Source organism: Podarcis gaigeae (genome assembly GCF_964106915.1).
Source record: "Podarcis gaigeae genome assembly, chromosome: 14".
In the NCBI taxonomy this organism is placed as follows: domain Eukaryota; kingdom Metazoa; phylum Chordata; class Lepidosauria; order Squamata; family Lacertidae; genus Podarcis; species Podarcis gaigeae.
The window spans coordinates 38,840,187-38,862,880 of record NC_139690.1 but is presented as its reverse complement, the minus strand read 5'-3'; the positions used below and the strand labels follow the sequence as shown (position 1 = coordinate 38,862,880).

The 22,694-nt window shown below is 43.7% G+C and overlaps 1 protein-coding gene across 5 annotated transcripts in view; it reads left to right on the top strand.

Annotated features, from left to right (window-relative positions):
* SNX29 (sorting nexin 29) overlaps positions 1-22,694 on the top strand; it is a 229,334-nt gene that overhangs the window by 17,666 nt on the left and 188,974 nt on the right. For 4 of the 5 annotated variants that reach the window (XM_083711484.1, XM_083711486.1, XM_083711487.1 and 1 more), the window contains exons 3-11: positions 4,418-4,470; positions 6,245-6,369; positions 8,106-8,286; positions 9,908-9,978; positions 10,667-10,915; positions 12,088-12,466; positions 16,109-16,227; positions 19,997-20,078; positions 20,630-20,712. In XM_083711484.1, the coding sequence (XP_083567610.1) occupies positions 4,418-4,470; positions 6,245-6,369; positions 8,106-8,286; positions 9,908-9,978; positions 10,667-10,915; positions 12,088-12,466; positions 16,109-16,227; positions 19,997-20,078; positions 20,630-20,712 (1,342 nt within the window). The remainder of the gene's footprint in view (positions 1-4,417; positions 4,471-6,244; positions 6,370-8,105; positions 8,287-9,907; positions 9,979-10,666; positions 10,916-12,087; positions 12,467-16,108; positions 16,228-19,996; positions 20,079-20,629; positions 20,713-22,694) is intronic. The other variant, XM_083711488.1, reaches the window with a different exon arrangement.

Here is a 22,694-nt window from a genome sequence, read left to right as displayed (position 1 = left end):
GGTATCAATGTGATGAAAGCTTCTTTCCACGTTTCCGGTGCCTTCCTTCCCTCCATTATCTGGTTGCAAACCTCCATCAAAGGTTGTATCAAATAGTCCTTTAAAACTTTATAATATTTGGAGGTTAGGCCGTCCGGGCCTGGGGACTTGCCAAGTTGAAGATTTTGAATGGCACTTTCAATTTCTTGCTGTGTAATATTACAGTTCAGGTTTGTTCTCATTTCCAGGGGTATTTTTTGTAATCCATTAGTTTTAAGAAATTGATCCACCTCTGAGGCTTTTTTGTGTATAAAGTTCTTTGAAGTACCTCTGGAAGCACTTTCTGATTTCCTCGGGTTTCTGAACCATTCTCCCTTCGATCTCTAGATTTGTAACCGTATTAAGCTTTTGTCTCTTTTTCAACTGCCAAGCTAGCAGTTTCCCACACTTATTCGCCGATTCGAAGGATCTTTGTTTCATTTGTTTAATTTTCCATTCCACCTCTTGGTTTATCAGTTTTGAATATTGCGCCTGGAAGAATTTCACTTCTCTTAACACGTCCTTCGACTTAGGCCTAGATCTTAATTTTTTCTCTCCTTCTCTTATTTTCTCCAATATCTTCTCCTTCTTTTCATTCCAGAGCCTTTTCTTAATCGTGTTTTGTTGTATTAGAAACCCTCTCATGACTGCCTTACTTGCGTCCCAGATTGTTCTTTTTTCCACAGTAGTATTCAAATTTATCTCAAAATAGTCCTTTAAAGTTTTTTGGGCCTTCTTCACAATCTCCTGATCTCTTAATAAAGTGTCATTCATTTTCCATCTAAAAGAACCGGTTGTGTTAAGTCTCAATTCCACTTTCAAAGCACTATGGTCGGAGCAGGTTTTTGGGCAGATTTCCACTTTTCTAGTCTTAGGTGCCAGTCCTCTAGTTGTCCAGATTTGGTCGATTCGTGTCCATGTCAGATGAGCTTCAGAAAAGAAAGTCCCTTCTTTCCCTAGAGGGTTCTTAACCCTCCAAATGTCGACTAAGTCCATATTGTCTGTCATTTCAAAAAAAGTTTTGGGTAGTCTGCCGTCTTTCAATATGTTGGCACTTTGTGACTTATCCATATTTACAGACACAACCCCATTCATATCACCCAGCATAATGATGTTACTATAGTCCAAATAATCCAGCATAGTCTCATGCAGCTTCCTGAAGAATTCCGACTTTCCCTCATTTGGAGCATATATTCCTAATATCAAAATTTTTTCTCCTTGTGTCTGTATTTCAATCGCCAAAATTCGGCCATATTCATCTTTGAATAAAAATTTCGGTGACAGGCTCTCCTTTACGTAAATCACCACTCCTCTCTTCTTAACTTTGTCCGAAGAAATAAATTCTTGGCCTAGTCTTTTGTTAATTAACACTTTTCTATGGAGCCTTGTCACATGTGTTTCCTGTAGGCAGATAACGTCCAGTTGTTCCTTTTTCAAAATGTGAAAGACTTTCCTTCTTTTTTCCGGGGAGTTTCCGCCATTTATGTTCCAACTAAGAAGCTGTAGAGACATCCTGAATCAATTGACGGGTTCTACAATGGGGTATCTAAGCTTCCTCCCGATCCCGGGGGAGGTAATGCTGGTCCTGATCCTGGTGGTATAACTCTTGGAGATGGTCCCGGTGGTGGTGGAGGCCAAGAAGCTGCAGCTCCTTTTTGCAGGTCCTCCTCGTGGTCGTGTAGGAACTTCTGCTGGTCTTCAGGTGATTTAATCTTTATTTTCCTTCCTTTGTAAGTAAATGAAAGTCCTTGTGGAAACTCCCACCTGTAAGGAATTCCGTTGTGTCTCAACAATTTGGTCAAATCTATATAGGTAGTCCTAAGTTCCAAGAGATATTTGGGTATATTTCTGTAAATTTCGGCCCTTTTGCCTTCTATCTCCAAAGATTTCTTAAAATGTAGGCCTAGTATCTTATCCCTTTCTTCTCTTGATCTCAGAGCAACCAAACAGTCTCTGGGCTTGTCTTTCTTTACTGATTTTCCCAGTCTAAAGGCTGTCACAATTTTAAAGTCCTTTTCTTCCTCAATTCCCCAGAATTTGGAGAACAAAAGTGTCAAAAATCCCTCTAAATTATTTTGTTCCAATTCCGGGATAGCCCTTATCCTGAGATTACTATCTTTACTTTTCAATTCAACCAATGCCAGGTAGGCTTGTTGTTCCCCTACCTGCCTTCTCAGAGGTCTTACCTCTCCTTTAATTTCATCCACCTTTAAGTTCGCCTGTTCTGCTTTTTGGTTGGCTTCCACAGCTAATTTGTAGTTTTCTGCCGTAGCTCCTTGCAATTTCTCAATTGCCTGAGTGTGCTGCGAAACCTGTTCAGTTAATTTGCCAATAGAGGATGTAGCTTGGTCAATCTTTGATGTTTGATTGTCCACTTTTTGGTTTAAAACTGCCAATTGTTCCAAAATTTGTTTTAAAACTGTTTCAGATCCTCCAGTTGCCATATCTTCTGCAGCAGGCTGCACTAGTTCCACCTCCTGTGCTGTCAGCACAGTTGGGACAGATGATCTGCGGTGATGAGTTAAAGTTGTTTGCAAAGGTTGCCCAGATTTTTTCTCTTTTTCTTTATCTTTATCTTTAGCTGCTCTTGTTCTCCCTGTGCCGCTCATTCCACACCTGCCTCTGTTCAAGGTCAAATGGTCTTTTGTCCCATGGGAAAAACAAGTCCCAAATATAAACAAAAAGAACCACAAAAAGTTTCAATAAAGCTCAATTCCCATGCCACTATATTTCCACAGTCCTATAGGGGGAGTATTTCAAAGTTTCAAAAAAGAAAGGAACTATTTTCCGCCATTGAAGTTCCTCAATTCCCCATATTAAGTTTTGTAATTCCCAAACACAAAAGGAAGGTTTCCAGAACTTCTAATCTCTTAAAATCCAGCCATAAAGTATCGATACAGGTCCATGCAACAATGTTTAATGTTAGTATCTCAGTCTATGCAACAATTTCGATCTCTGCAACAATGTCGTCAGTTTGACAGCAGTTTGACAGTTCTTTTTCTATGCACTGGCAGCCCGGTGACGGGGTTATCTCTTACAGCCCCGTTTAGCCCAGAAATTGGAGGATAGTTCTAAAGAATAAAAGTCTATACAACACACAGTTCTTTCCTTTTTATCTTCAAAATGCAGAGTCTCTCAATGCACCCTTTCTTCCACTTTTACAATCCCTTTTTAAATACTTCAGCTCGTTTCCGAGCCCTTGCTTTGATCCAATTAGCAGAGTCGGGAGGCGGACTTCCTGTTACTCGCCTCCCGCTTTCAGCCGAATTTCTTCAATTTAAGTTAGAAAATTTAGGTCCCTTACTCACGGGTATGTTGCTCCAATTCCGATAATTTCAAGAAGAAAGGTCAGCGCTCATCAGCAGCAGCAGCGTGGCTTTGCTTCCACGAAAAGAGCGATGAACTCACAGCGCCGCTCCCCCTTTCACGTTCCGGAGCCTCTTACGAGGCTCCTTCCCCGCTTCTGGGGGGGCTCCAGGCGCCCGCCGAGTCCCACGGCCGCAGGCTCGCTCTGCCTGCGGTTTTTCTTAATGGGTCTCCGCTTTGCCGCAGCGGACGACCCTTTTTCGCGGAGCCCCTCTTCACAGCGCAAAGAGGACCGCCATTGCTGTTTCGCGCCGCCTCCGGAAGTCCTCGAATGTGTGCTTTTATTTAAAATGCATCTCTGGGTTATTTGTGGGGCATAGGAATTCATTCATTTCCCTCCCCCCCTCCAAAATATAGTCCGGCCTCCCACAAGGTCTGAGGGACAGAAAACGTTTGCTGACCCATGGGGCCTAAATGATGGTCAGGGGTGCCACAGGCAACACTGGCCTCTGCCCCTCTTTCCTTCCCTCCGTCCTCTGATTCCCTCTTGCATCTCTGTCAGGCCACTAAGCCTGGGGGGCATCCTCTTCCCAGGCCCTGGGGGGCGGGCGGCATGAGGAGGCACCTCTCTGTAGGGTGGGGGGTGGCAGCTCAGAGACCAGGAGCAGCAGCAGCACCTGCCTGGAGGACTCCCAAGAAGAGGGGAGAGGAGAGGAGGCTGAGGAAACACTCCAAAAAGGAAGGTGTTCGTAAGGTGAGGGGGGGGGACATAATTGAGATCATGAGACCTACAGGGGTGCACAGAAAGAATGCAATGGTAAAGAATGGTAAAGGGAGCCATGGACTCAAAAAGGGTGAAAACCCTTGAGCTATGTGGACTTTTGTAAAATGGAACGGCAGTTTGATTTTACAGCTAAACCTCATGCTTCTTTCACCTACATAGTTCTTTCACCTACATAGTTCCAAAATCTTTTAATTTTTTTTTTTAAATTGGCATTTTCACTAAAGGTGACTCACTTAATTAAGTTGTGTATCAACATATTTAAAACTCTCCTTATCACGCCATTGATGCTGACGTATCTGTTCATTACAGTGCCAGATCAGATTTGGAGGGAGGAAGGAGATTGCTTCCGATTCGGACAGCAGGTAAGCCTGAACGGATATTGAATAAATGGCACTTGTTTTTAGTCATATGTGTCATCAGCTGGCTTGCTGCTTCATTTTGCCTGATAGGTACATTCAGGCTAGTCTGGGAGAGTGGGGAGGTAGTTGTTAGAGAGTTGTGTTTGTGCTGTGTGCAGGATGGTATGAGGCAAGCGTTTACAACCTCTGCAACGCCTGGTGGGCGCAGTAGCATAGGATGCACATCGGCAGCAACTTACTTGATTTGCCACCCCCCCCCCCAAATAAATTGGTCCTTGATAGGGGTTTCAATAATTGTTGGTCCTTCAGGTTCATCATGCTCCCCTGGGGATTGCCTGTGACTAAGAAATAAGTTATTTCCCGCAATGGTATAATCTTTGTTGTTTTTCTTAGAATGGAAATTCTCTTGAGCTTATTTTGGGAAGAAGCGATGGCAGAACTTCCCCATTCTTCAGTTTCATTTCCATCTCAATGTGGGAAGATTTGTAGCGCTTGTTGGAAGTTATAAGAAGGTTTCATTATTTCTATGCCTTGTGGAGTTAATCAGGCTCTGGGGAAGATAACATCAGGTGTCAACAGCCCAGGGTCTTTAGCATTGGCCGAAAGCTTTCTAAGGAAGATTCCAGGCTTTGGGGAGGGAGTTCCACAACTTGGGGGTGCCAGAGGATGGCTTATCCTGGGCCACCTCCACCCCGAACCTCTGAGGGTGGTGGACCTACCAAGAAGCCCCCCACTGCCTATCTTAATCCCCAAGGAAGTCTGTGGGGAAGTAGATGGCTTGGGGACGCGGGTGGCACTGTGGGTTAAACCACAGAGCCTAGGACTTGCCGATCAGAAGGTCGGCAGTTCGAATCCCCATGACGGGGTGAGCTCCTGTTGCTCAGTCCCTGCTCCTGCCAACCTAGCAGTTCGAAAGCACTTCAAAGTGCAAGTAGATAAATAGGTACCGCTCTGGCAGGAAGGTAAACGGCGTTTCCGTGCGCTGCTCTGGTTCGCCAGAAGGGGCTTAGTCATGCTGGCCACATGACCCGGAAGCCGTACGCCGGCTCCCTTGTCCAATAAAGCAAGATGAGCGCCGCAACCCCAGAGTCGGCCACGACTGGACCTAATGGTCAGCGGTCCCTTTACATTTACTTATGTCTGTGTGGCTTAGTGTGTCTTCCGAACCAGGACTTGTGGTTCAGCTCTCTCCTCACTAACCACAAGCTGGAACCAAGAACAAATCTTTAGGCATGGTGGCTCTGGAGACAGCCTGTAGTCATTGTGATGAGCAGACCAACGTCTTACCCTCCATGACTTTGTCTAACCCTAAGCCACCTAAGTTGTTGACTGTCACCACATCTTGTGGCAATGAATTCCATGGGTTAACAGTGGAATCCACCCGTTGCTCGTGAATCCTGTGCACCTCTTTACCATTTCTTCCACCCAACCCCGAAATTCATACCGTAGGACTTGTGAACTGAGTGTGTCTGTTTCTCTGATTGGGTCTCTGCCTCGGGTTTGGCTCCCATTCCTTCTGCTTTCCCAGCCTTCCCCGTTTTGCTGAGTAAAGTGGATAGGAAGCCTCTTTTGACCTTGACTTGCGGATGAGTAGCACGAACCAGCAGGTTTTGAGGCCTGATTGCAGCAATCAGTGAAATAGGTTTCTGTGCTAAACTGGGGTATCCTTACCGTTTTGCCTTGACTTAAGCTGGGATGTGGAGAGTGCCTTTAAATCTTGTTTCTCCCCTTCTCCCTTTCCTACGGTGCTTCTTATTAAGCTTTGTCTGTTTTGCAGAGTTACATGTCTCTGTGCTCAGTTCGAATCTGTGCTTCAGCATGGCTTGAAGAGGACCCGGGGATTAGCCTTAACAGCAGCAGCTATCAAGCAGGCAGCAGGCTTCTCCAGTAAAGCTGAAATGGGTAATTTGGGCTTCCAAGGCACTCAGCTCTTTTTCTTTTTTCTTTTTGATTAAAAAAAAAGTTTAAACAGTCTGTCTTGCATGTAAACAGCTGGCAACTCATGAGATTTCAGTAATGCTGCTGGAATGGAAGAGAAACGACTATTCTTATTAGTTTGGGTCTCTGCTGCTTCAAACGCACCATACATTTACAGCACATGACTTCCCCCAAGGAATCATGGGAACTGTAGTTTACACCTCCCAGAGCTACAATTCCTAGGACCTTTAACAAACTACAGTTTCCAGGGTTATTTCCCGGGGGTAGGGCGGGTCCTTTAAATGTATGGTGTGTGCACAGCCACCATTTTTTGTGGTGGGCTGCATGCATTATTTTGAGCTGATCCATATATATCCTACTTTTATTTTATTTTTTTAGTAACTTTTTTATTAAAAATTAAAACAAAACATATTATCCAGAAATATATCATTCTTATTTCCCCCTACTTTGTTAAGTAGGGGGAAATAAGAATGATATATTTCTGGATAATATGTTTTGTTTTAATTTGTTAACACTGGAGAGCGGCTGCCAGTCAGTTTAGACAATGCTGAGCAAAGTAGAACAGTGGTTTGAGGCAGGATAATGTAGTTTTTTAATATGTACTTGTGACGCTGAGGCAAATGGTAGGCCAGGCTGGTCTCATCATAACAGTTTGAAGAGGGTTTGCTAAATAGATGACTTGGGAAGCAAAAGCTTTTATAATCTCTTTACCCATTATCAAGCTTTTCAATTCCTTGGAATCTGTTTTTAATACTCTACTTAAAGAACAGGCACTTATCCTTAAACGTCTCTGTTAATTAAAATTTCCCCTAAATCAGGAGCAGAAATGTTCTCCCCTAAGCATACTTGCCTGGGCGGAAACCCTCTTGAACACAGTGGGACTTAGATCTGCATTGGATTGTGCTACAAGTTTGGCTAGGCTATGCTAATTAAACGGTGAGTATGATGACCTTTCGACACAGGAGATTAGGTCTGGCGGTAAAAATTCAATTCTGTAGGGATAGCTTGTGAATCGCTTCAAAGCTATTTCCATTCAAGAAGATACAGTATGTGGTTACATTATCAACCAGCTGGAAAACTGCTTTCAAAGCATTCAGCTAGCATTTTCAAGAACAGAATGGGTAGCTTGTTGCTTTAATTACCCTGCGTGCAATTGGCCGAAGATTAAAAAGTGTGACTTGAAATAATGATTATTTGGGAATTGTCACCAGGGTTATGAGGCCCAGTTCAGATGCAATGAGGCCGCTCGAAAACAACAACATCGTTTGTGTGAATCAGCAATGAGTTTATGTATTTTTTTTCTATTTTTCTGCATTTTCCTCGATTGCTCAGCTGCAGAGGAGACTGCCTGGTTCCTTAGCCACTGTTTCCCATCCTGTGGTATTCTAACCAGGCACCTGTGGTTTCAGCACTTCCTGCAAATCAGGACCCAGGCTTCCAACCCTGGTTTGTAGGGAGCCCTTTAACCAGGATCCTAGTTTGAATGTCGTGGGAAAGCATGGTTGAAGAAACCAGGATGTCTTCTCTGGGTGAGCTGAAGGGGAACTGGAGCTAAGTTATTGTTCGTGCTTTGTTGGAAAATGGCCCCCTTCCATCTGAATTGTGGAGTTGACGAAGGCAGTACTTTTCTGTCTCCTGGGATTTTTGCCGATAAGATTTCAGATCACCTTATGTGTGCCTATGAATTCATACTTTTTCAGAGCCGGTGTTCTGGTACTATGTGAAAGAGGTTCTAAATAAACATGAGCTGCAGCGTTTCTACTCCCTGAGGAATATTACCACAGACGTTGGCAGAGGTCGGGCTTGGCTACGCTGTGCACTGAATGAACATTCCTTAGAAAGATACTTTCACATGCTGCTTGCAGATAAAAGCAGGCTGAGGTAACTTCCCTTTTTTGACCCTTTCCCCGACAGATAAATTTCTACTGGCAGAGGCTTCCTGATGAGCCGCCTGAAACTGCAGCAACAGGCTAAAATTTCTATTTATGGCATGAACAGATGACATATAATTTGATATTAAACAGCGAAGTGTTTGGTCATAATTTAAGTAATTCGCAGTTATAGGCAATTCTGCTGCAGCAGAAGATAGATAGATAGATAGATAAATAGATAGATAGATAGATAGATAGGGATGATTCCAAATGCATTAGGTACATAACAATTTTGTATGAGTCTTCAGTCTTCCAATTTTGTTTTAAGGTACCCAAGAGGCTGTATGAAAAAACTCACAAACAGATACTGACCTTAGGCAAGTCACTTGGCCTATATCATTTCATACATACACACTTCCTGCTCAATCTTCCACATGCTCCCATACATATTGACTTGGTTTAAGTGCAATTGTCTGATAAATCATGGTTTATTAGTTGGAGAATTAGCCTTGTGCCCATGCGCTCTGTCACCATCCCTCCCCTTGACCTCCTGACTTGGTGCTTCGTTAAACCATGGTTTCCTATTTCATTCTGTTCACCTGCTGCCCTGAAGGCAAGTGTGGGGATGGAGGCTGTCTCTCAGGGCTCATAATCCATGGTTTATTAGACTTGATAGCTGCATCTGGCCCTCTCTAGTTCACTTATCTTCCATGGAAGAGTGTGCATGAGAGAGTTCTGTTTACTGTGCAAAGAAAAGCCTGCATTAGCTCTATTTTTTCAGGATGCAGACTCTAATCCTCATAACACAGCTATGGTCTCTGTAGATCAGAGTTTACCTATGCCTTAACCCTTCGCTCCCTTCGCTCATCTACAGCAGTCTTCTTCATCTAGGTGCCCTCTGGATGTTTTAGACCACAGCTCCCATCATCCACCACCATTGGCCATGCTGGCTGGGACTGGTGGGAACTGTAGTCCAACAACATCAGGAAAGCCACCTGTTGGGAAACGCCTGTATCGAGTGGCTGGTCTGGGCATAACGCAAGGTTGGGAATCAGATGAGTAATGCATGGGGTTGGGTTGAGGGACTGATGGCTATGAGGTTTGGTCACCCTATTGTGTTTGGTGTTTGGCTATTGCTGTGGCTGTTAGCATTGTAGAGGGTGGTGGTGGGGATAGGTTGGCGGGTTCTTTATACACCATCTTTATAGTAGTTTTAATGGGATTTGGAGAAAGCCAGTCCCTGAGCTTTTAAAAATGCACTCGGCATTGTTAAGCCTCAGCAGCTTACAAAGTACTTTAGATCATTACTATCGAGGAGTCCTTTGTCCATAACCGAGTTATGGCCTCTTCTCTAAACTGAGTCTGGCTTCACTCTGCCACAGTGCAGTCTTGGTATCTGATCTGTGTCTTGAGAGTTGGAAGAGAGTAGTAAAGAAGTCTGACTTTTTTTTAAAGATCATAAAAGCGTCATGGGCAACACATCTGCCACTTTTCTGCTCTCTTTCAGTTTATAGAAGTAGTGTAGCACTTCTCCTGTCCCCATCTGAAATGGAGTTAGTAAGAACCACAGCCTCTTCCGTATGTATAGATTTGTTTACCTTTTTGTCCTGCCTTCTTTTTTTAACATCTAGTGTCTTCTACGAAGACTGGTCCTTCATGATGGATGAAGAGCGCTCTAGTATGATTCCCACTATGGCGGCTGGTATGTATCATCCAGTCTGATCTGTGGGGCAGTTTGTGGTGAAGACTGGACTAGAAATGTTTTAAACACACAATACTGGGTAACGATTTAGGGCACTGATAGGAAGAAATGAATTTATTTATATGCTGCTTCTGTGCCAAAATGGCTTCTAAGCAGATTACATCTATAAAATCAATACACAGTTGAAATACCCAACGACAGTTCCAATCTCAGTTAAAACAAACAGTTAATAAGCATGACAGTTAAAAACAGTTTAACCCCACCCCACGGTTTAAACAGTAAAATCACAAGTTCCTTTCAGAGTAACGCTTGCCTAAACAGTTGTGTCTTCAGGAGCTGGTGGAATGCCAATGCTGATGGGACCCTCCCATATTCTAGCAAGGAGAACATTGCCCAGGACTAATGCCACCAGTGAAAAATCCCTCATCCGTGTTACCACAAGCTGATAATCATCAGATTGTAGTAAAACTAACTGGGTTCCATTAGCTGACTGTAGTGCCCTTGCTGGGCAACAGAGGGGAAGTTAAAAGGATCAAGTAGCCTTATAATGTTCTTTCTTTTCTTTTTGTGAACCGCTTTGAGGTTTCTTTTACAATCAAGCGGCATATACATTTTAGGAAATAAATATTTTTTTGGAAATTTGTCTCCTGAGTTACATTGCATTTCCTTTTTTTGCTTTTATATAAAGGGCTGCATTCTATTCTTTTTGCAATCAACATTGATAACAAGGATTTGAATGGGCAAAGCAAGTGCCTTCCCACAGTCTCTGACCTTCTCAAAGAATCCACACAGAATGTGACCTCGTTGTTGAAGGAATCTACTCAAGGAGTTAGCAGCCTCCTCAGAGAAATCACAGCATCCTCTCCTGTTTCGATCTTAATCAAATCGGATCAAGATGCCGACCCCTTGCCCGTTTTATCGAAGAGTCTTAGCGGTGGTAAGTCTTACTGAGCCGACTGCATTGACAGAGGTAGCCTGCAAGAAAAGAGACTTGTTTTAGATGGTCGCTGTGATTTTGAACATTGGGAGGTTTTCACTCATACCTTATCTCTTAGGCAGCACCTCTTCCATGTACCCAGTTGTTTGCATCTGCATGGTATGATGCAATGGTTAGAGAGCAGGACTAGGACACAGGAGACCAGGGTTCAAAACTCCTTTCAGCCACAAAACTCACTGGGTGACCTGGAGTCAGTCACTAATTCTAGGGTTGTTATGGGGGTAATGGGGAGGAGGAAGAACCACATGCCCTGCCTTGAGGTCTTTGGAGGAAAGGTGGGGTGTAAATGCAATAAATAAAGATTCATCATGCATAAGTGGTCAAGCAAGCTAACACATTCAGATAAACACACGATAGGCTAGTTAAGTTGTAGACTTTCTGTATCAAGGGGAAACGATATGCAAGAGACGGCAACTAGGTCGAGAGTTCTCGCTGTAAAGTTAAGAATGACAAGCTACTACATTGTTCTAGGTCATATCTGTGTTTGCCGTCGGAATCCATATGAGCTGTAGCAATAACGTGAAGAATAAATTCATAAGAAATTGGTTTCCTTTCTACAGCTGTGCAGCGCCACCTTTTAAAAGCTCATAATTTGGCATGATGTCTGAACTGATAAAATTGCAACAATTTGCTTCACCTCTGGAAAATGGAAAAGTAGCACTTAAGTTGCAGTTCACCTATACATTTGCGAATTCAAACCAAGCTTGGAATTTTAAAACCATGGCTATCACAAACCATGGCTATCACAAAACCATGGTTTCAAATGACATGCTGTAAAATCTTGATTCTAGAAATAAGCTGGGCTTAGGCATAATGATTGGGGTAGCTCAGTTGGAAGAGCATGAGACTCCTAATCTCAGGACTGTGGGTTTGAGCCCCAGATGGGGTGAAAAATTCCTGCACTGCAGGGAGTTGGACTAGATGACCCTCGTGGTCCCTCTCAGCTCTACAGTTCTATTATCAGAATCCTGAAAAACTATTAGTTCACACTCTCCCCCCCCCCCCAGTTGCATATATGCTACCCTGTAAAATTAGAATAAGCTTTCTAAAATAACAAAACTACTTTTCTTATAGGCTGTGTGTTTTGAAATCTTTTGTGTTCATCTCTGCAGATTTAAAATGCAGAAAAGATCGGATGAAGAAAAAGAAGAAAGTCACAAATATCATTTCGTTTGATGATGAGGAAGATGAGCAAAACCCGGGGGATGCCTTAAGGGGAATTGTTGCAGGGGAAAGCTCCGAAGATAACTTGGACAGGTTTTCCCCCTACGTAGCTTCTCCCCCTGGCCCCGGAGAGACGCTAGCTAAACTGAGCGGGGACCAAAGTGTGCCTTTGTTGAAAAATGATTCTGTATATCTCAATGGGGACTGTGGCTTCCAAAAGTTGGATGTGAAAAGTATAGACGATGAAGATGTGGATGAAAATGACGAAACGTACGGCAAAATTTTAGGAAACCGCTGCATGGCAGAAGACACAGAGTCTTGTGGAAAGTGAGTATTCTGCAGTTTCCCTATGTTAATTAAGAGGCAAACTCGAGAGATTTAAGGGTTGTTTTGTCTCGCATGGCTTTTCTCTTCAGCAAGTTTGGGGGCCAAATTCCACACTCACAAGTCTCTCTCTATGGCCCTCATACTCCTTTCCTTAGACTACTCCCCACCCTAGCCTGCTTTGAACCCCCAAGTGTTTTTGCCTGGTTTGAAGGTGTCCTTGAACTTCGATACTCTCCCTAATTTGCCTGAATGGAGGCTAGAGATGGGCGTGCAAGTGTGTGCAGAAATTACCGTACAAAGGAAAAAATGACATTTGTGGCTCCATCTGCTTTTGCCTCTCGCTCTGCCCCACAACTAGAAGGCTGCCCAAAAGGGAATACAGCCCTTGGGCTGAAAAAGCTTCCCCACCCCTTGATCTTTGGGGGATTTTATTTTCACTTCTTTCTGAACCGGGTGGCAGAGTCCTTCTTGCTACCTGTCCTGCCTTGGCCAAATTTGTCGTGAATCTTCTTGGACTTTGAAAAACAGCAACTCCCCCCCCCCTCTCTCTCTCTCTCTGTGTGTGTGTGTGTGTGTGTTTGTGCATGCATCAGAACATATTTATCTAGAGGGCAATCATCCCTTTTAAAGATCTAGGAAGCTGCCTGCTACAGAGTCAGGCTATTGGTCCATCCAGGTCAGTATTGCCTATCCCACTGGTTCCCAAACTTGGGTCTCCAGCTTTGTACAACTCTCATCATCCCTAGCTAGCAGGACCCATGGTCCGTGATGATAGGAATTGTAGCCCCAAAGCAGCTGGAGACCCAGGTCTACAGACAGAATGACTGGTACTGGATCTCCTGGGTTTCAGTCAGCTCCTAGCTCCCCCGGCGATTGTTCCTAGGTCCTTTTGCAACCAAAGCAAGTGCCCAACGACTGAGCCACAAAGGAAGCATGTGAGCCAAGGACTGTATAGTATACATTCAGCTGTCACAGCATTGCGTTAACCCAGTGCAGTGCTAGCCCGTGTCCAGTCCTGGTGAAGAGAAGCTCCATGGTCAAGTTTAGAAGAAGCAGCTTAGACCAGGGGTCTGCAACCTTTAAGACAAAAAGAGCCACTTGGACCCGTTTCCAAAGGGGGGAAAAACTGGGAGCCGCAAAACTCGTCATTATAAATATAACTTTTTTGTCACTTTTTTATTATTTCTTTGTTTGACCCCTCAGAATTACTCCTCCTCATAGAAATAAACGTTAAATTAACAAGTTACCTTTTTTTTGTGTGTGTGTTCTTCACTCCCCTTCAAAACAGTGACCAGCGTACATGCCCCCTTTCAATGCAGTGACCAGTGTACATGCCCCTTACAATGTAGCGGGCGGGCGGGCGGGAAGGTGACTTTGGGACGGTGCGTGACTAATGCACGCACCGCCCCCATGCGACGTCACAGCCAGTACAGCACCCGCCACAGTGGGGAGTGTCGGGGCGCACAATGCGCCTCCTCCCCTCGCTAGTATCCACCCCAGAGCCGCGGCAAAGGTGTAAAAGAGCCACATGCGGCTCCGGAGCCGCGGGTTGCAGACCCCTGGCTTAGACAGTGGCTGGGAGCAGATAGCCAGAGCAGGGGAATGACGGGCAAGGACCCATGTATATCCACTGAAGAAATTGGCCAGCTCAGATACCAGATTGGAGTTTGATGCAAACTGTATTGAAATACAGGCAGTTCTGCCACAGGGGGGCAGTTTGGATCCTCAGCGAGACCTGATCTCGGAATAAATCACTTGGTACATTTACCTGAAGAGCTTGCAGAGCTGCCTTTGGATTTGGGTTAGACGTTTCCTGCAACAAAATCCCTTCTTGTTAGTGGAAACTCAAGACACTTTACAATCACCCTAGATCAGTGTTTCCCAAAGTGCGGAATGCGTACCCCCAGTAGCACACGAAAGGGTTCAAATGGTACATAGCAGATTTTTAAAATTGTGCTTTATTGTAGTTTGTTTTTTTAAAGCTGCAGAAAACAATTCATTAAAATTGAATATATTATCTTCATCTGAGAAGGCGGTACATGATTACACTGTGGTAAATGATACCCCATTGGAGTCATTCCCTATCCAGATTAGACAGGGGCTGACCGTTTTTTATTTTGCCCTCGTGTTGAAGGCTTTCTTATTTTGGGAAGTCTTCTTGGAAGGATGATCTCACCCCGTGTGCCCTATCAACTTCTGGGCTTCTACCCTGTACAGTGGTACCTCGCAAGACGAATGCCTCGTAAGACGAAAAACCCGCAAGACGAAAGAGTTTTCCGTTTTTGAGTTGCTTCGCAAGACGAATTTCCCTATGGGCTTGCTTCGCAAGACGAAAACGTCTTGCGAGTTTGTTTCCTTTTTCTTAAAACCGTTAATACCCAGGGAATCCGTGCTTCGCAAGACGAAAAAACTCGCACAGCGAAAAAACTCGCACAACGAATTAATTTCGTCTTGCGAGGTACCACTGTGCTGTGTTCACAACATGATGCTGTTTTGCAGATTTTTATTTTTTATTTTTGCCTTGACTTGAAATTTTTGGATGTAAAGTGATTGATAGATGAAGCTTCTGGATTCAGGCTTAGTGTCAAGGCCCAGATCTGGTGCTTCTGTAGGTAATGCTAATGATGGAGCTGAACCCATGCCCTCTGTGTCTGTATTCAAACCACTGCTCATGTCACAACAGCCATACAGAGTGTTTGCCTTGTGCTGGGTGTTTGTGCAGAGTCTGCTGCTTCTTGCTTTGGGCAAGCAGTGTGGTGTAGTGGTCAGAGCGTTGGCCTAGGACCTGGGAAACCAGGATTCAAATCCCTGCGTAGCCGTGAAGCTCGCTGGGTGACCTTTGGCCAGTCACAGTCCCTCGCCTAATCTACCTCACAGGGTTGTTTTCAGGGTAAAATGAGGAGAAGAGAACCATATGGATATGAATGTAGCAGCAATAAGGGAACAGTAAATAAATAAAAATAGCAAAAGTTGGGATAGCTGACCAGACAAATTTACCAAAATGTTATTGGATGTTGATACATATTTTAGTATCTTGTGAGCTGCTTTGAACACACTTACTTTTTTTATTTTCAAGACAAAATTATGAAGTTAAAGCAACAACCTAGTAAGAAATAACTAAAAACATAAGTGTGTCAGGGGGTGGGGGGAGTACAAAACAACGACAACCGAGTTCACAGCCATTGCCTAATAAAACTAAAGTACATTTTCAAGAGACTGCACAATGCGTTAGATGTTACAACAAAACCCAACCTAATACAGAGAGAATGCAAAACAAACATTATGAAATCAAATAAAGCCACATTTCATTGGGACTTGCCATCCCCAGGATCGGCTTGTCATATAAGTAAAAAATGGCTGCCAAATTTTTTGGGGAGGATTACATAGGTTTAGCTGCACCCCGAGGCACTCTTAATTTATAAGTCAGTTTCTCAGAAATGAGAATAAACATTACTTTATGCAACCAAATATTTGTACAACCTGAGAACTCCTTCCAGCCCTGTAGTCGACCCATCAGAAATTCATGAGAGACATAGTTTGCAGTTTGAACACACTTTTTGTTTTCGTGGAAAGGCTGTGTTCCAGTTAAAGCCTGATATTATACACAATTTTTGTTTTTTGAAAAATGTGGTCGTTATTTAGACTGTCCGAGGGTGTCACGAGCAACTCGCTGGTTTGCGCCTGGTCTCCTCTGCAAGTCCTGAATGATGATTCTGATGAGTTGTTCCCTGTCAGTGCTGTAGGCTCTTTCACCCAGACTGGTGAGTATCTATTGTTAATAGTTGATATCTTTGCAGCCAAGTTCAAAGACTGCCTGAAACAAGTGCTGTATTTTTCGCTCCATAAGACGCACCTGACCATAAGAGGCACCTAGTTTTTAGAGGTGGAAAGGGGGAAAGCCCAGTTTTTGGGGGGATCAGCTCACAGTTGTGTAGCATCTTTTGCAAATGGGAAAAGCCCCACTTTTTTGAGAATCAGCTCACAGTTGTGCAGCTTCTTCTGCAAAGGGGAAAAGCCCATTTTTTTTGAGGATCAGCTCAAAGTTGTTGAGCTTACTTTGCAGAGGGAAAAATCCTGTTTTTATGGGGTTCAACTCACAGTTTTGCAGCTTCTTTAGGAAAGGAAAGGGAGCCGTTTCTACAGTTTCCAGACTGATAATCTAATCAGCCAGTCACATGTCGTTGGGGAAACAAACAGCCTCCGTCTGCAGAACATTCAACAATGGAGGCCTGGGCAAGGGGCCGGGCCAGAAAGGGAGCCAGCGATCGACCATACATTCTCTCCATAAGATGCACAGGCATTTCCTCTTACTTTTTAGGATGAAAAAAGTGTGTCTTATGTAGCGAAAAATACTGTAACTGAAATGCATGGAGGGTGAGTGACATAACACAAAATGTTGGGCTATTTTAAAGGAGGCATGAAGGAAGTAATTTTTTCTTTGACGCTTTTCTCTCCCCTTGCCTAGTGAGCCTTCTGTATGTTTGTAGTGGAGAGGTAAATGTAGTATTGTGATTGCTATTATTGTTGTTTATAACAAATCTGCATCAAGAAGTTTACTTGCAACACAGTAAATAAAACTCCTACTTAAAAAATACACATCACAATAAACTGAAAACATATGGCTATACATTATCATTGTACTCGCTATTCCAGTATGTCAGGGGGGAAAATATGCCTATTTTTCCATCAATTTATTTGGCTCACTTGCTCGTATTCTCCAATAATAGGTTGTCTTGGTCCTTTTCACTATAGTTCAAACATTTTTAATCCGCTCAAAGGTAGTGTGGGGAAGTTGGTTTCTTTCAATAGCTTGTCTGTTCATCTAAGTGAGCAACTGAAACAGCCTGTACAATAAGAAGTCAAAGGCTACTGACATTCCACTAGACCTCGGAGTAATTTATTAATAGGAGGAGGAGAGAAGACGAAATACAAGTAAGTGTGGCCCGTGCAAATAGCTAACATGAAAAATATGGCTGACAAGGAAAATATAGTTCATCGCTGAACAGAAAGAGAGGTGCCAAGCCTGAAGATTGACAGTCACTTGTAAATCATCACATAGAATGAAAATTTGAGCTTTTGTGCAACTTGCATTCATCTCGCTGGGTCTCTTTGGGTAGATGGTGCCCTTTTGTATTTTTCTCTTTGGCAGCTATGAGTAAAAAAGACCTGAAAGGGTTAACCGCTGCATCCAGTGCCCTCCTGTGGATTTAACTCTGCAGCATGGTATAAATAGTTGAAAGGCTTGCATACAATTGATCAAAGCCTCTCTTTTAAAAAGTCATTGTCAGGTTCCAAATGGAATGCATACCTTTCCATTAAAGAGTGAAAAGGGTTCAGATGCCCTGCAATTCTGCCCGCCCCCCCCAAACCTCCCCAATACAGATAAACCCTTATGGTAGAGCACTGGAATTTTGTTATAAAAGGCTTTATTTTGGAGGGGAGGAAAACCCTAGCAAGAAGCAGCTCTCTGGGGCTAGCAAGGCAAGCTACAGCTATTCAGCTTCTCTCTCTCTGAGTGCAGATGGGACACAGCGCAAGGACATGTCCTTTGCATTTGTTGTTTCGGCATCCTTTTTTCAACTCACATCAACACTGAGAAGCCAGCGAGACAATGACAAATGGCAAGAATTCCTTTAGAGATCGAAAGAAGAGTGACACACAGCCTGAAGTGGTCTCTGGAAATGCCCGGCTAAGCGATCTTGTCCCATTGAATGCAAAAGTGGGGGTCATACCCAACTAAGCAAACCCTCTGAACTTAATGAACCTAAGTTAGTCATGCCCGATAACTTCAACAGGTGTGCACAAAGTGTAGATACAATTCATTATCTGTAGCTGTACCTTAGTTCTTAAATACCACCATTCAGAACTTTTTTTTCCAGCCCAAGGTCCACATTTCTTGCTGGGCAAATTTCCAGCACCAGCTGGCAGCCAGGGCCTGAGCCAGAGGCAATAGTGAGCAGAGCAATAAATTGAATTTTACTTGCATACTGTAGACTACTTTCTATTGATGCATATCTTCTAGTAACCTGGGTGTGAGTCTTTTTCCTTCTAAATGGGTTCCAACCCTAGTCCCTTGACAATGACAGATGTGGTCTCCCTTTCCCGAATCTAAACATCCAGGGCAAAACCAATATCCAGCCTGAAGACTGGACAGTGAATGCAGATTTTCCTCCATTGTTCTAAAATAATTCTCTCCTTCAATGGACAAGCAAGAGACCTGGTTTAGTAGGGAGTGGCTTGAGCCAGTTTTTCCTCTCCATGGTGGCTTTGGAAAGTCTTCATGAGCTGCAGAGTTGTCACAGACTGCCCTGCCAGTAACATGGTTCTAAGGTTGGGAGTCAGGCTGGGGGCAGAAGTGGTTGGCTGCTGCGGGTGGAAGTTCCCAGAGGGCCTTGGTCCACGTAGTGAGCAAACCAGCAAACCCCTCTCACCTTTCCACCTCTAAGGTTGGGGCAGGGGAGTTATCCTTGACCTTGTCACTGATGGGTGGGGTGGGTTGTTCACCCCGCTGTTACTTTTCTGTAAATTGGTAGTGACCGCGACGCACATCTCATTCAATGTGAGGACCAACTAGTGTTTGGGCTTTGCAAAGTGACTGTATAATAATGATGATGATGATGATAATTTATTATTTGTACCCCGCTCATCTGGCTGGGTTTCCCCAGCCACTCTGGGCGGCTTCCAACGAAGATTAAAAATACATTAAAATGTCACACATTAAAAACTTCCCTGAACAGGGCTGCCTTCAGATGTCTTCTAAATGTCAGGTAGTTGTTTATCTCTTTGACATCTGATGGGAGGGTGTTCCACAGGGCAGGTGCCACTACCAAGAAGGCCCTCTGCCTGGTTCCCTGTAGCTTTGCTTCTCGCAGTGAGGGAACCGCCAGAAGGCCCTCGGCGCTGGACCTCAGCGTCTGGGCAGAACAATGGGGGTGGAGACGCTCCTACAGGTATACTGGGCAGAGGCCATTTAGGGCTTTAAAGGTCAACACCAACACTTTGAATTGTGCTCGGAAACGTATAACACCTCTATTTTATTACAGGTAGTGCTGTACCTAATTTCTGTAATCTGTTCCTGAATTCTTGTACTTAAAGATTGCAGAATGCAGAAATGTTTAACAAATATTTTTTTTTTCTTTTACCAATTCATAAAGTTACTCTTAGGTCCCATTGAACTGAGTTATGTGAATTATAACTGCTTAGTAGTTAAGTCTAGCATTGCACAGTTTAGCGTGTGGTTTTTAGGGATCGGATTCTTGGCAAGCGGGCTGTCAGTCTTAAATAAAGATGTCCAGTAATTGGCGGATTTCAGCCTCCATACTGGCTGATTCCCTTGATTACAATATTTAATTCAGTGTATCATTGCACTCTATGAAATTGTCCCCGAGTGGATTTCTCACAAAGCTGAATTCTGAGAGTGAAAATTAACAAGGCTGCGTTCGAAAGTGGACCAGTGCCTAGAAGAAAGTAACATTGAACTAGGACCTATGTCATCTTTCTTCTAACAGTGTTATCCATGTGCTCTTTTAGGTAACCTGGAGAATGGTGATGAGCACGAAACAGCTGATTTTTCAGTAGAATTGGCTCGGGAAAATGCCAACTCACATTACAGGTATAAGGCAGATTAAGTTTTCTACTTTTCAAACAAGCCCATACAACTTCCTGTTTTCTTCCTGTCTAAAGCTTGGTATATGTGTAATGGCAAACCATGGTTTGGCAGTTTATGCTCGAGGTTCAAGCTTGCGTGCTTCCTCTTTCTTTACTTACTTGGTTTATGCAAGCCATAGTTTGCTGTTGCATCTGAGCTGAGGAAAAACTGATTAGCACAAACCATCATTTATGCCTGCAAACCCTCAGAGAAATGTGTTTCAAAATGAGGTGTGCATGGAAACTATGCCTTGCAGTAACAAACAGATCACGAAGGAAACTTGAGAGGGGAGCTAGTGCATGAGCCTGGGACTCTGTCAGGAGTAAAGTCAAGGGAACTCAATTTTCTGGGGATTTGGATAATGTGGTGGCATGTAATGGATAACATTATGGTGCAATCAAAATGAATGAGAGTTGAGCATTGAAATGGATTGTGCCCAGTCTTGTTCTTGTAGTTAACATGTCTTCCATAGGCTCTTTTTCAGGTTTACCTTTTTTTTTTCTTTTTAAAATCAGGGAAGAAGTGAGCCCCCCTGTCAAAGAGAAATCTCTGCATGATCTGCTGCCCTCGGCCACCGTGCCAGAACCGATGACTGTTGGTAAGTCTCTGCTGAGCCGGATTCAGAAGCCTGTTGTTGTTGTCTTTCCATTCCATCCAAGCAAATGCTTTGTCAGGATAAGTTCCAGTTCACTGGCCAGCATTGGCAAGAGTTCCTATCAGTTTCATAGAACTGATTCAGCCGTCTCCCTGCGGAGTGGCCTCCCAATGTTTTCAACTGCAACCCTTGTCAGCCCCAGCCAGCAGGGCCAGTGGATAGAGATGGTTGGAGCTGTACCCTGACAGCATCTGGAGGGCATCAGATTAGGGTAGGCTGGGCTAATTCAATTTTGGGGCTATAAATCGGTAGCCCAGTAGGCAGTGAAACACAATATTGGGAATATAAAACCCAAAAATTCGGAAGCAAAACCTCCATAAGAAGAGCATTGCAGGACCAGACGAAAGGCTCAGTTAATCTTTCACTATGTTTCTAATAACAGTTGGCTAGATGTGCCTTGGAAGCTTACGGCATCTTCTCCCCCTTATTGTGACCCCCAAGGTATAATTACGTGCAATCAGCAGGGAAGGAGGTGGGGAAAGCTCTGCTTTACTCCAAAGCGGCCTGTTGTTAATTCTGTTATTAGTTTCTGCGTTTATGGAATCTTCATAAATGAAATGAATTTGACTTCCCATCCAAAGGCGAACTCCTCCGTTGTCTTCCGAGACTGATGGATGCCAACAAATAACAATCTCTTAGTAGGAAGAATCTCAAAAGCAATTTCACAATACAGTCATACCTCGGGATATATACACTTCAGGTTGAGTGCTTTGGGGTGCGCTCTGCGGCGACCCGGAAGTAATGGAGCGCGTTACCTCCGGGTTTCGCTGCTCGCGCATGCGCAGACGGTCGAAATGACATCACGCGCATGTGCGGAAGCGGCAAAATGCAACCCGTGCACGCAAAGACGTGCTATCGCATCTTACGTTCTGTTCAGGATGCGAACGGGATCTGGAACGGATCCCGTTCGCATCCCAAGGTACCACTGTACATTAAAAACAGTCACGCATATAAAAACAAATTGAAATGTGTTCAGATATTGACTGGAATTTTAAAAAATTCCCTGTATGGAAGGGAGGAAAGTCTTTGACAGGTGCCCCAAAGATAACAGAGAAGGAACCTGTCTGATACACAACTGGAGGAGTTACCATAGGCTGGTTCTGACCTTGTGCAGAACAGACGCCTGATAAGATGGTCTCTGCATTATAGCCTCTTCTACAGAGCAGTGATTGGTTGGATATAAAAAGGATGAGACTGTCTAGTTGCTAGTGGGTTGTCTGTTGTGGAAGGACTGCAGCTAACCACCATTCTTTCAACCCAGGTTAGTCATGGCTGTGTATATCAAAGCCATTATTGGGTTGAGGCCAATATGCTGTGACATCTTGTATATCCATCACAGTCTCAAAGATAACCTTGGGAGTCCTGTCTTGTCTGTAGTGTCCAAGCACTGAATGATTATTTTGGTGACTTCTGTGTTCCATTGAGCATCTTCCAAAAGCATCACTTTGCTATAGTTTTTAGTGTCTGGGCCTAGGCTAAAATTATTACCATCAGCATCATCTGTTTATTTGCATGCCAGTTTCCCACAAAATTGCACCCTAATCCTCTCAGCCTCTCAACCAAACAACAATAAATATAACTATTCAAAAGACTTATCAAAAACAGTAAAAAAAATTCAGCAAATATGGAAAATAAATCCATATTATACGTGAACAGCAAAGGCTTTTGAGATGTTCATTCAGTATTTTGTCTGTTTCATAATGCACTTGGAGCTGAAATCTAGAAAGTGCGCCTAAAATTTAACCTGCCATAAACATTCAGAACAGGCTGGGAATTTATATATGATTTATCCAAATCTGCATCTACCATTATTTTTTAGGTGCTGAATTTGTTTGTGCAACGTGGCAGGGAGGTTTAATATCTGGAATGCATCGCTTGTTTTGTCAAAACAGTTTTTAAAAATAAAACCGATTGGCAGCTGATAG